Source organism: Furipterus horrens, unplaced genomic scaffold (genome assembly GCF_987537825.1).
Source record: "Furipterus horrens unplaced genomic scaffold, mFurHor1.1.pri manual_scaffold_2, whole genome shotgun sequence".
Lineage (NCBI taxonomy): Eukaryota > Metazoa > Chordata > Mammalia > Chiroptera > Furipteridae > Furipterus > Furipterus horrens.
In genome coordinates this window covers 28,906,407-28,920,958 of record NW_028327172.1, presented here as the reverse complement: position 1 = coordinate 28,920,958, position 14,552 = coordinate 28,906,407, and the positions used below count along the sequence as shown (strand labels likewise).

General features: G+C 40.3%; 1 protein-coding gene across 4 annotated transcripts in view; it reads left to right on the top strand.

The window, feature by feature from the left end:
* GAS2 (growth arrest specific 2) overlaps positions 1-14,214 on the top strand; it is a 118,746-nt gene extending 104,532 nt beyond the window's left edge. For all 4 annotated transcript variants that reach the window (XM_090267621.1, XM_090267620.1, XM_090267619.1 and 1 more), the window contains one exon: positions 13,026-14,214. In XM_090267621.1, the coding sequence (XP_090123747.1) occupies positions 13,026-13,244 (219 nt within the window). In that variant the 3' untranslated portion in view covers positions 13,245-14,214. The remainder of the gene's footprint in view (positions 1-13,025) is intronic.
* Positions 14,215-14,552: the final 338 nt, after the last annotated feature.

Below are 14,552 nucleotides of genomic sequence, written 5' to 3'. Positions count from 1 at the left end.
GAACAATTTGGAAGCTCTAAACTTCACCTACTCATACTGGAAAATGAATGATGGAAATAGAATATTTAGTAAATAAAAACTTTTAAATTCAGAACAGGATAACCTATTGACAATACATAGTAAAAAGAATGGCTGTGTGGGAGATAAAGACAAAAGACTTTTAAATTTGTATACAAAGTAGTATTTTTACATAGATATTTACAGGTGAGATTGGTTTCTATTTTTCCTCTATGCTCTTGAGGTGTTTACACAGCATGAGAAGCTGAGACAGAGGAAGACTTTGGTGCCTCCGAGAAGATTTTTGGAACAATGACAGGGAACACAGTGATTGAGCCTTGGAGAGCGTGCGACATTGTATGAGAGTGGAGGGAGAAATAAGAACAAGGAATCATGATCTTAGAAAGAAAGTTTCTAGGAGAGAAATGCTGAGACTTACAATGGTTTAAGAGTCAGGAACATCTTATAGAGAAAAGGAAGATAAACTAAAAGGAAACAATACAAGAAGTGAAGCTTTATGTTCCTAAATTAATGTCACAGTCTTATCTAAGGATATTACAGTGGTTTTGCTTAGTGTTGGAAAAATCCAAATATGTGTCATATGAAAATAACTTTAAAAAGTAGCATTAGAGAATAAAATTAAGTGGTCTTGGAAAGAATTTTATAAACCATTAGGTACTATTAAAATGTTGGAAAACCCATTTGAGATTTAGGGAGCCCAGAAGTACCTAAGGTCTGAGTACTCTTTTATTATATACTATTCCTGAAGTATATCAGGGGGGTGGGGAAATATCATTAATTTTGTAGTGATTTTAGATAAAATTGCATCCTTATATAGTGAAGTATATGAGAATTTGCCAGCTAGTTTGCAAAACAAGAATATGGTTCTTATAGCAAAAAGATTATTTTATGGATGATGAAATATATGTATTTCCTATATTGCTATTTTAGAAATTTGATTTTTCCCAAATTTGTTAAGTAGAAGAATTGAGTCTTTTAATTTTAACTTTTATAAAGAAATACATGGATATTGTCAATAAAATGTTGCTCTAAGGTGTATGACCAAAGCAAACTTGCCCCATCCTTTCTTTCCCTTCCACTTCTTCTTTCTCCTGAGTAGCACCTAGTTTCGCCTCTGATAGCTGTTTCTTCTTTTATTTGTCTTCAAGTTCCCAAAACACATTATGCTGTTGTATCTTATTTTCTTAAAATTTAGACATTTTCTTCGGTATATTCATAAGCCCCAAGGCAGCTGGTGTGGGAAGCTGACAATTTAATGTCATGTTCTCCCCCCTACCCCCCACCAAATGTATATACTTCTCTTCCTCCTATTTGTGCAACATCATCAGAGAGACCACAATATTGGTCTTATCAGTCCTCAGCATTTATTTTATAATGATCACGTAAACATTGTAGCGTGCCTCCGTTACTTCTCCTTTTGTAACAATCTCTATTTTCCTTGACCTCAATAATGTCTCAGTTTGTTGTTGGAATTACTAAGAAGCCCTACCAGATCCCCTTAGAGCACTTTAAAATCATCACAATGATGTCACAGAAAGACAGACCAGTTCATCTGTCGGTTTCACCCCCGTCCTTTCATATCGCCCTCTTCCCTCGGTTGGCTTCATTGTGTCTCCTGGTTCTTCTTTAACTTCTCCTGACATTGGATCCCCTAGTTCCTGGATCCCGTCTTCTGCCAATTATGCCATAGTTTTCTTAGAGGTCATCCTGAGAAAATGTGTAATCATTCATTCACCCAACACATACTTACTGACGATATATTATGAAAAAGCAATGTTCTAGGAGTTAAGATGTATCAGAGAACAAAACACTAGATCCCTGACTCCCTGGAGGACTTTATATTTGTGTGTGTGTGTTTGTGTCTGTGTAGGGTTGACAGATAAAATACAGGGTCTTCAGTTATAGTTGAATTTCAGGTAAACAAAAAATACTTTTTAGTACCAGTGTGTTCCAAATATTATAGGGAACATACTTATTCTAAGAAAGTTCTTCATTATTTACTGAAATTCAAATTGAACTCGGTATCCTGTATTTTTGTATGATGAATCTGGCAACCCTAGTTAGGTGGGATTATACTGTACTAACAACAAAATTAGTATATAAATTATAAAGCTAGCAAGTGGCAAATGTCATGGTGGGGTAGAGCAGGAAAAGTTGGGCTGGGTAAGGCAGATTGAGATGCCAGGGGCAGAGACTGCAACTTTAAAAGAGTGTTTAGCATAAACCTCATTGACAAGGTGAGAGACTAGCAGGAGTATGAAGGTGGTACGGTGTCAGCTTTGTAGTTATCTGGGGGAAAAAATGTCTTCTAGGCAGAAGGGATACTGAGTCAGGAATACACTTGGAGTGACCCTGGAGTGTTTGAGAAATAGCAAGGAGGCCACTGTGTCTGTGACAGAGCATATGAGGGACCCAGTGGTAAGACGTGAAGTCAGAGAGGTAACAGGTGTCCAGACCACACAGGAACTTGGAGGCCGTTGGATATGGGAACCAGGTAGGGCTTTGAGAGAAGCTGTGAAATGAGTTGACTCCTGTTTTAACAAGATCCCTCTAGTTTCTCTGTTGAGAGTATATTGAGGATCAAGGAAGCAGGAAGAACAGTTGGAAGGTCATTGGGGTCACCCACGTGAAATGACAGCACCTCAGATTAGGGAGATAGCAGTGGAGATGGTGAGTGCCACTGTACTGTGAAAAGTTTCAAACATACACAGACGTCAGTACCCAGAGAACTACCGTCTGGTTTCTATAACGGATCCTTTGCTGTGTTTGCTTTGTCATGTATCCATCCATCCTGTGTCTGTTTCCTTCTACGATGATGTAGTCATTTTCTCTGTGGGACAGTCACAGGCATAGCAAATCTGGAGTGGGGTGCACCAAATTTGGGGAGCTGATCCTTATACCGACTTTCAATCGATTTTCCTTTTTTCAGCTGCACTTCTCTCCTCACCTGATGGAAGTACCTGGTGATTCTAAAACCGAAATGTCCTGTCATTTCAAGGCATGATTTAACTTGCTTCTTTTTGGCAGTTATTTCAGGCTTTTTTTTTTTTTTTAGGTCTTTCCACTCTTAGTTGGTTATAACACATTTGTTTTCTGTATTCTACAAATGTGTTGACCTTTATTGTCTACTATTACATCCTCTCAATTTCCCTTTGTCCTACAGATTTATAACATTTTTGTTCCTTGCCTTTAAATTGATAGGGGCTTTAGGAGGAAGAAGACTTATGTTTTCAAATATTTTGTCAATATAAAAGATCTGAATGTATTTCAGTAATACTTTGCTTTCAGTTTTAATGGACCTACCAATATGCTAAAGGTAATAGTTTTTCCAGTGCTTGAGTTACAGACATTGTTGTTAATTTTGGGGACCCAAGAAGACAGCAGATTGGAAATAATTGGTGTATATCATTCTCACAAAAGAATTTATGGCTCTTTGAGTACTGATTCCAGTCTGTTGGGTTTTGGTATAGTGTTTAAAAGAGAGAAGGGGAGTTCAGATAGAGCCAGAAAAACATTTGATCAGTGGAAGAAATGGGTCTTCATTGCCTCCTGGATACAGGCTTTCCTTCCTGAATAGCTGCATTTTCGGGGTGGATGAATTCTAGTTTCAGTCGGAGTTTTAGCAGCTGCAAAGCTCCCTCTAGGCTGCTCTTCTTCCCAGCACCAGCATCTTCCCCCTGATTGCTTTCACTATACTAAGTGTTCCATAAAACATTTATCATAACTTTGCCTTCCCTGTCTGAAACGGTTCCATAGATGGGTAATTAGATTGCAGCTAAGTCCTCTTAATTTTACTTGGTGCAGAGCTGGGAAAACGGAGACCTTACATAACAAGTAATGAGAACTGACAGACAGTTGGCAGTAAGTGCTCCTACACAGACTCCCAAGCAGATGCAAATGGAACTTTTTGCCAGTCAGTGGTTACATTCATCTGCTAGCTACTCCTCTCATTTTGCTTCCAGAAAGAGGCTGCTGAGAGTCATTTGTCTACAGTGAGGCTAGGAAGTGAACTTCCTTGGAAGGAAACAACAAAAGCAGGCCAGGAATTTTTTTTTCTTTTCCTGTTGGAGGATTGGCTCTTACAATTCACAGCACTGCAATAGGTTACCCTTCCGATGAGAGCTTGAGAACTACATTTTCCCTAATGTAGGATTTATTACTATAGACACGTCACAAAACTGGGACTCAGAAGACTGCGTCTGTGTTTTTGCTGTGTGTTCATGAGCCACCCACTTAAATTCTGTAAGCCTCTATTTCTCCATTTGTGCAATGGGAATAGTCATACTAACCTGCTGACGCACTGAGCCAGTGTGCCAACAAAAGGAGATGATACAGGAGAAAGGACTTTGCAGATTATCAGGGATGTCTCTCCTATACGGTTTCCTTTTAGAGTGTGGGACCCAGGGCAAAGCACTGTGGGTAAACCTAATTTTCAACATGTTTGGGGGGGAGGGGCAATGGGTGATTAACTCAGGTTGAAATTCAAATAAATTCTTCCAAGCATGTATTAAACATCTTTTCTGATGTATGTCTGGGGTATGTGCAGAACTGGGCAATATGATCAGCAATGGAGGCATCATAAAATGCCAACACATATTCCTAAAGAAAGTGTTGTCCATGGAAGGGTTTAGATAAGGACTCAGACAACCATGACTGCTGGCAAAGCTCCTTTAACATGTATAGCTAAGTGGTAATGAGCATTGTCTTCGAAGTCAGAGAAAATCAGGTTCAAAGCTAAACTTCGTCACTTCCAAGGTAGGTGATCTTGGGCAATTTACTTAAGTTTTCTAAGCTACCATTTTCTCATCTGTAAATGTATATACTAATGCAAAGCACTTAAAGTTGCTCCAAGAATTAAATGAAATAAAATCTATAAGAAGTGTATCATTATCATCACAACACAATTATTGCTTTAATAATAATAATTACAATGGCATGCTATTATTGAGTATCATGTGCCAGGAACTTTTGCTACATGCTTACAGATATTGATATTTTTGTCCCACCAACTGTAGGAAGGAGGAGTTATTATAGTCATTTCCAGATGAGAAACTGAGGCACAGAGAGGTTAAAAAAATGGGTCAAAGTTATGCCACTAGTTAGCAGTAACCATACTTAGGCAGCCTGGTAAAGGCAAAACAAGTCATTACTGTTGAGCCATCTCTCTGAAGCTTTATCTGAAAAAAGGCACAATCAATAAAAGACTGTTAGGAAAACAAAAGTGAGACAGTAAATATGAAACATGCTTTGTAAACAGGAAAGCAGTAATTCCAAGATCTTGTTGATTTAGATAGTATTTAGCCATTTATAACTGCAAAAAGCTAGAGGATGAGATGAATCCCCAACCTTTGACAAAAGTCTTCACATGCCAGCTGCGGTTAAGAGACCCTCAGCTGCCTTACTAACAGGTAACTTTATCACTTACCTGAAAAACTGCAGGATTCAGGCTTTCAACATGGCAAATAACAGTTGGACACCTGCCGCCTTACTCCTCCACGTGTCAGGAGGGTACCTCCGGCAGATAGCTGAATTCCCAGCCACCCAATTTTGAACATATGCCATTTCGGTATGATATTAGATGGTGGCAGAACCTGTTGTCCTATAAATTGTCTTAACACTCTTTCTCTGGAGAGCAGATGCCTCCTGCATTCTAAAACCAATATTTTCACTGAGGTTATGATGGCTTGTGAAAACACAGTGAACGGGGTTGACAAGGAGGTGTTAGGAAGCATATGATATCCCAGGAGGCTGAGCTGATCTAAATTTAGGGATGCTGTCTCTTCTAGCAATCAGCTTCAGAGATGGTTGTCACTTAAAAGGAAGGCTTGGTTGGGGAGTGGTTAACAGAATGGGCAGAAAGATAAGCCATTGTGGTCAGTGAGGTGGGGGAGGACTTAATGACAGCCACAGTGGTGCTGAGTGACCCCCAACACTTTGGCATTAAAAGACAAAATGGAGTGTGTGTGTAAAAATTTTATTAAGTAATTTGTCACAATAGTGAACAATATTTTTCTAAAAAATGCATTTCAGGTGAAATGAGGATTTGTGAAGATCATGAAGAAAATAATATAATTAATTCATTCTGGATTCACTCAGGATATCTTCTTCTTTCTTCCCTTCCTCCTTCTCCTTTTTCTTTCCTGTTCTTTAAATTGATTCTCAATAGGCTCTCGCTCTTTTTTATATGGTTCCTGTGATAGCTTCATTCTTTGACCAAAATCTATCTTTTGTTCAAGCGATTCTCTAAACAATAGATGATGTGGATTATCTTTCGCATACTATTGTGTTTTTTTTTTTCACTCTCTCTTCTAAAGACAAATCATTTTATCTTTTTCCTTTTCAAAAATAAGTAATGTCTTCTACTTATCACATATTATAATTGTTGCCAGGTATACAAAGGATGTGACCCTTGAGGGAGATAACAGGGAGTTAGGGAAAAATAGCTAAGTAAATAAATCAATAAAGTATTAAAGGTACTTTGCAGGAAAATTGCAAGGTTTAAAGAAGGTGATGTGAAGGTTAGAGGGTCCAAAAATATTCCGTAAAGGCAATGATGCCTGAGTGCAGAATTAGTAGGTGTTAATTTTGTCCAATCATTCAGTTAACAAACATTTATTGAGTGCCTGTTGCATACTTAGCACTGTGCTGGGCCCTCTGGGTATGGAATGTAGCAAGGAATAACCTTGCCTGGTACTTAACAGATAAATACCTGTTGAATGGTCAAAGGAAGGAAATTAACTTTAATGGGCCTGGCGAATGGGGAACATTCTTCTGCATGTAGAAAAGCGTGAAACTCTCAGGAGATTCCAAGGAGTTCAGAGTATTTGTGGGGTGGGTAATTTGGAGGGTGAGTTGGGCACCAACAAGAAGGGCCACAGTCTAGCTGCATAGCTAGGTGCACAATTGTAGGTGGCCATCTTGACGCAGAGAGAAGGAAGGCGGGAAAGGAACTGTAGCTGGGCCAGAAAGTGCCTTGTGTGTCAGGATAGTTGTTCTCGTGGGGGGACGGAGGTAGGAGAGGGGGAGCAGAATTGCTGGGATATTATGTATGCTTTTGCCCACTGTGAAGGTGCACATTCTACCCAGCCCCTACACACAGATACACACACTAAATACTGCTCTCGCAGAATCTTGGCTACAGACTTCTTGTGCTGACAATGAGTCATTTCTCAGGTGAGTTGGAACTAAAAACGGCTGAGATGCTCTACAGAGAACCACTTATGGGTTCTTCGGTAAGGCAGTGCCATGATCAGATTTTCCGTTTAGGAAAGTCACTGTGGCGCTGGCGACAGGGTGGATTAGTGAAGTGTGAGAGGCAACGAAGGCGGCCTGCCGGAAAACCTTTACATCCTCAGCGTCTAATGACATCGGGATTCAGAGCACTTGACAGACACTCCAGCTGGTCTCGGTTTTCAGGGTCACTGAGGACATGAGACTCGAATTAGAATGAAACAGATTTGTCAGTGTTGTCCTGAGGAGGTGGTGACACCTGAAGGATTTCAAAGGAATTTTGATTTAAGACAGATGTGAACATTCAAGCAGATCTAGGCTGGAGAACTTAAAAAATAAAGCTACCCGATATGAACACGAAGCATTTGACTTTAAATTTTGCTTATCTAAAAGACACTTCCTGTTAGTCATTGTTTATTTTTGTTCATGCTTTTTACTTGTTTTGTTGCTTGTATAATATCGCTAATGTAGCTATAGACAGATTGGTCACTTTAAAAATCAAAAAGGTTTGCAATGTTTGTAACAGCCTAGATCTGCTTATAGAACATCATTAAGGCTGTTGGGAGAAATACTGAGACAAGATTTTGTTACTGGTTTTTTGTCCCTCTTCCACACTGAGACGTGTTGTTATCTGTAGGAATCTCTTTCCCTGTGTCAGTTTCAGGGGCTCAGGGAGGAATGAGACTGATTGTAAAAAATAGTAACAGCCAGAATAGACCTAACATGCAAAAAGCACTGTTTGCAGCATACATTGGGGACGGTTTGTAGCAACTTGAACTTTTTTTCTTTCCTCAAGACCGAAGTGCAACAAACAACAGCATAGAAGATCAATATTAAATACCTGATTGAAACGCTCATCAATGCTACCAGTCAAGAGGAGTTACCTTTTGGAAGGGAGAGCACAGAATTGTTCAATATTGTGAAGCATCAAAAATAACGGAGCTGGAAGCTCTACCCTGAACAGAGAATCAGAGTCCATCCTGCTTATGCCAACAGATACCTGGCAAAAATATATTCTGTCTTATTACCTGCCCTTGACACATACTTGTTTCTGTAATAATCAGGACCACTAGAGGGTAATTTTCTGAAATTAAATTCAATGTTTAGTTAGGGTTTATTAGAACATAAATACTATAAATCTTTTAACATGAGCATTTAATCTGCTTAAGCTACTTATTACTATTTCTGACATGATGATCCCCTGCCTGTGCTACATTCTCACTAGTTAGTAATTAAGCAGACATGACAATCCAAATCTAGGAGTTTTACAGAATAAGTGGGTGTGGTATCATGGACTAAGGGATCCTTGTCCTGGTTCTGCACCTGATTTGTTGTGTGATCTTGCACAAGCTATTTAAGAGCATCAGTTGTTCTAAGAGCATCCGTTTTTCTATCTAGAAAATGGGGGTAATACTGATAATGCTATAGATTAGGCAAAGCAGGTAGAGCCTGTGGGAGTACACATGTAACAGAGTGCTATACGACGACAGTACTGACAATGCTCTGAGCTCCCACAGGTGCAATTCCAAAAAGGAGAAATACATCGCACTCCCTTCAGGGAGCCCACATATTATTAAAATGGGGCATACTGGTAAAGCAGCAGTTACAGGACTGAAGGGGTGAAACAGTGGACTCGTGTGTGAGCTAAACTGCACGCAGTCAGGAAGCGTTGGCTGACCTGTTGAGGAGGTGTGATCACTGAAGATCTTTCAGGCAGAGGTGATGCTTACTTAAATTGGGGAAGGTTTGTGGTCCTGGTAAATAGGGAGGGCAAAACAGAAAGTCCACGATTAGGGGCAAATGTGAAAGATGTGCAAAAAGAGTATGTTTTTTGGGAATAGAGAACTAAAAGAATTCATGGGTCCCAGAGCTCAGGGCAAGGCAGTTGGAGTTTTCAGGGCTGGTCAAGGAGAATAATGTATGCAAGTCAAGGGAACCACATCTCAGCTCACAGGAGAGAGGGAGCTGGAGAAGGTGTTTAGGTGGGAGACAATCAAATTGGCATTGTAAAGAATTACTTTTGTTAGCAGTTTAATGAGAGGGAAGGCTAGAGAAGTTGGGCATTTACAGTAGCCCAGGGAGACGATGAGGCACTGAATGAAACAGTGGCATTGGTAACAAATACCCTGAGCAACGTTGAGGAGGGACAGGAACGTGTTTGGTATCTGAGTACCTACAGAGATGCTCATGCCATCGGCCTTATTAGGAAAGGCCTGTGGGGCCTTCCAGTGGAAGGGAATGGACTGGGAAGTCTGCATATGGGATCTCAGGGAAGAGGCAAGGGCTCCAGCTATAAATTGGAAACCAAAGTAGATTAGTAGTAGTGAAAGCCATACAGTTGCAAGTAGAGTGGTTACAATGAGAAAAGCAGTGGAGAATAGACAGAATCCTTCAGGGTCCTTTAGAAAGTCAGAGTTTAAAAATAGAAAAAATAGAATCTATTAAAGAGGCAGAGGAAGAACAATCAGATAAGTGATAGCAGGAGATCCAGGGTGGTCTAGAGTTCCGTGATAGAGAATAAAGGAGTAAAGACTTTCAAGGAAGGAATGGTCCATACTATCAGAGAGCTTACTTGAGAGATCAAAAGTGGTAAGGATTAAGGACTATCCATTGGATTGATAATTCTAGAAGCCACCTGGTTTCCTTTCCCCGTGGTGCAGTCAGTTAAGAGGCGGGGGCAGAGCAGTGAATAGGAAGTTACAAGTGAAGACAGGGAGTGTAAACTGAACTGTCAGGAATATCAGGTGTAAGGAGAAGGCACGAGAACAAAGTAGATTGCGGTGGAAGAAGGGCGGGAGGGGGGAGGCGGGATGGAAATAAAGGGGGATAAAGGGGAAGGGTCTAGTCAGGGAACATGTATAAATGACCCGTGGACACGAACAATAGGGTGGGGATTGCCTGTGGGAGTGGGAGCAAGGGTGGGACAGGGGAGAGCAATGGGGGGGGGGGACATCTGTAAAAGAGCAACAGTGAAAAAAAGGCAACGCTCCCCAAAAAGAATGGGAGAGGCATGGGCATGTTTATTTTTTGAAGGTTACAGACAGTTATACAGGAAACTGGAGAGCAAGAAGAGAGAGGGGATGGTCCATGCAGCAAGCTTCTGCATGAGTGGTAGTGGAAATTAGGACATAGGGGAGGAATTGACCTTGGACAGAAAGACTCTTTGCTGTGATGAGAAAGGCTGGGAAAAGATAAATGTAGATTGAAGTAAAATAGCCAGTGGAGGTGCCCAGAGAGAGCAAACCAGGCCTAATTAAGGTGAAGCTATCAGTAGACTGATGTCAGTGGGCGTGGGGGTAGGGTGTTTAAGAATAATAGAGAGGAATAGAAAATGAAGCTAAAGCCAAAATAAGGATAAATTAACTGCAACTGGCCTAATGTCACATTCTGGAGATGGAAGGAGTTCTGGTAGAGCTCAGCAGCTCTGCCCCGGTTTAGAAGGACGGTTATGCACTCGATTCAAGTTTGGGGTTTTGTAGGCAAACACTGGGGAGGGGAGGGAGGGAAGAGTTGGCAGTAATTGCATTTATAGCATGTTGATTTGCTTTAAGTTAAACAACAGGGATTTTCTTTATGGAGATGAAGGTGGGTGATAAATTTTTTCTTGAGACTGAGCACAGAACTAAGAAAAGGCAGGGAACTTCTACAGTCAGGGCTGTACACCCAATGGCCCTTAATGCCATGCTTGAAACTGTTGCCCACTCTGTCCTCTAACTTTCTTAGCAAATTACAGGTTGTTGATTAGCTCTAGGAAGGATATGGAAGAGGAGGTGGGCAGCAGTTTAATTCCTGCGTTATGCACACTCATGATGACTTTCATGTTGGATGCTCTTTGCATGGGCCCGATTCATTCAAGATTCTGCAAGGAGTATGTGTACTGAAATAACTGTATACTCCAGGTGGAAAACCATTTCTTTTACTGTTTTCCAGAGTAAACTAATTGTTTAAACACTGTTCAGACTGATAGTTCTTTCTGGTTGAAACAGCTTCACACTGAAGTAAAATGCTGCCAGAGGCATTCATACCAAGAATGTTTAGAGGCGATTCTAAATGTAATGTGCGGGGCTGAAGGGTGCCAGCACTTCAACAATAGGCCAAGCCACTCTGGGAACAGTGGGAGGAAGGGTCAGAGTTTGATTTGGGTGCTGCTCTTTGTTCCAGTAACTCCACGTTTTGGAAGCAGGCAGTGGAGGCACACACAGGAACTCGTGAGAATGGGCACAGGCCAGTAAAGTTATAAAAGCCCTGATGAAATTTATATTTAAAGGAGGAATGGTTGTGGGAAAAGTGTTAGATTAGGAGTCAGAAAATCTGGGTCCTCTTCTAAGCAAATCACATTAGAGATCTGGGTCTCAATGGCTACATCGGGAAAAATAAAAACATGGCACCACTGACCAGGACCAAGGGAGGTGAGATAGTTAAAAGCTAAATCCTGACTCCTCTTTTCTGCTTTGTATTTCAGGGGCTCCCATTGAGAATTTGTTTAACAAGTAAAATCTGACGCTAAAGTAGACTTCTAGCTAGAATGTGTTTTCTAAGACCTTTCTAGTCTAAAATTCTAGTACTCTACTTGGGAATAACCAGAGATACATTTAATGTAATTCTCATGATTCTCAGTTTTAACTATTGATTTTTCAGCACATTTGTTATTTGATTTTGAAAACAGCTTCTTGTCAGCCTTAATTCGGAATTTCTTAGCTTGAGTCCATGGGTGGATTTCTGGGAGGCTGTGAAACCCCTAAACACACATGCAAGATTTTGTGGATATGGGCATCGCGGAAGATTTCAAAACTTCCATCTCTCAACGAGTAAATGAAAGCAGTGTCGGCACAAGGTATTCCCCGCTCGACGGGAGTCAGAAACCTCCAGATCTCAGGCGGACACACAGCAAGAGAAATTTAAATAGACTGAATAGACTTTACAATGGAAACAACATCCCAGGTCCCCTCACACAACGGCATCCCCTTCCAAAAATTATATCGCCAGTCGGTCTTCATAATATTGTGGGCAGGGGAGAGGGGCAGCAGGGTCTTTGGTAACGGTGCAACATTCTCCCATAATCTGACATTTTCTGGCATTTGAAAGATCCCAAGTTCAAATTCTTTGGCTCTCCATGCCAAACCTCCTCCACTCTGACATGTTTCTACGAGATAGAGAGAACCATATATTCTTCACTTTTGAATCTGTAGCTCTGTAAACCTGAAGCTCTAAATGGCTCAAGGGCCTGAAGGTAAGTTTTCTTTAAAAGCTGTATTCTAAAGCAGTTAGGAAGAAGAAGAGTAAAGGAAAACAAGAATGTTTGCTCATTAAATAACAACCTGCCTTGGAAGACTTCAATTTTTCGGAGTGCATTTTCAATTCTATTTGGTACCAAATATTTGTCTGGTTATTAGCATTCTATTCAATAGCAGGCATTTCTGTGGTCTTTTTAAGTCCTGTTTCAAAGGGAGTAACCTGGTGGGAAGAATTAAGTATTGATCTAAGGCAGGAAATGGGGGCAGAGATGAGCCTGTTGCGGAATGTCAGGTGTCAGAGACCCTGACTCCCATAGCAGTGCAAGGCTGGATTCTGGGGTGCGTAACCCTGATGCACTCGTGTGGCTAAAACAAAGCTTCTTTTATCAATGGTATGCTAACTCAGACACTGTGCAGCCAATAAACAATGGGGCACAAAAAATAAGGCAAAGAAAAACCAGTAACAAAACATTTAGAACTGAAAGTGGACGAGGTACTTTAAGAATGCTCAGAATTTAACCCTTGGCTCTCCTTTCATTTCAGATGCTGCACAACAAACATGTCATGGTCCGTGTGGGAGGAGGATGGGAGACTTTTGCAGGGTATTTGTTGAAACACGACCCCTGCCGGATGCTGCAGATCTCCCGTGTGGATGGCAAAACATCCCCCATCCAGAGCAAATCTCCAACCCTTAAGGACATGAATCCAGATAATTACCTGGTGGTCTCTGCCAATTATAAGGCTAAGAAGGAGATTAAGTGAAACTAGTTGGTCAATGACAAGGGGACTCTCATAATGGCCTGTATCCACTTCTCCAGTGTAGTCAGTTTAGTTCCCATGCTCTGAAAATTACTGAAAAAGGCGTAACGCACAGAAAGATGGCATCCTATTGAAAAAGGTTCAAAGAGTAGCACTATTTATTTTAATGCTTCTGTAGAAAATGACCTATGAAAAGAAATTCTAAATTCAGATTAGACAAATTGTAGGCAAATTATTACTTCTCCATAGGTGAACACGGTATTTAGAATACAGTATTAGAAATACAATTCTAGCTAGAGAGAAAAACTCTTGTTAGGAGAAAATATTTAGGATTTACAAATAAGGAAAACAGAAAGTGCCTGCTTTATGTTGACAGAGTAAAAGAACCCCAGACATTTTTATAATTGCAGGATTTTTAAGCTAATTTTTAAAGAGTGACAGTTAGTGTGATAATGTGCTACTAAAAATATCCAACAGCACTATAAATAAGTACAGAATATTCCCAACAGTAATACTTTACTAGAAAGGTCGCTTCAGTAAAGTTTACATTCACTTGGAAGATTGCCTTAAAGTTTATCTCTTATCTATGACCAAATATCTGGGGTACTTTTAGAAGTTTTCAGTATACCCCTTAGAGAATTGCTAATAAATCGTCCCACATGGTCCTAAGAAACATGGCCGTGGTGAAGTGTAATTCACACACACAAGCTGACATACATTTATATTTCGACAGAGTAAATTGTACAGTCAAATGTTCATTGACTTCATGTTCTTTTAAAGCATTCTTATTAAAATATATCTTTAGTTAATCCTACTTTGCTATGCTGTTTAGTAAAGTCAATTCACTGTAGCTAATACTGTTACAGACTTATGTATACCCTTGTACACCTAGGACAGAGCTGTTTTGTACCCCTAAACAGCAAAATATTGTCCTCACTGATTCAAAAATTAAAAAGATAAATTGAAAAAAGTTTACCTGTCTCAGTATCAATGCTTCATTCTGAAATAAAGATAATCGTCAAGTGGCATCTTTCCCTGAGAGTTATAGGAAGAGTCAAATTATAGTTACCTTGTACTCCTTCACTTTGGGCAGCTGAGTGATGGTGGTGTGTGTGCATCTAAGGGGAGAGCCTAGTTTTAATCATAGGCAGAGGTAATCTGTCATTTCCTCATTTTTCAACATCATCCACCTTTTTCCTTCCAGGAGGTTAGGGAGGAAGTATCTGTCATGTGACTGGTTTAGACAAAGCATGTACAATCTGTTAATTGGGAAATTTTTAAATAGCAGGCACAGTGTAATTTGGTGGTGAA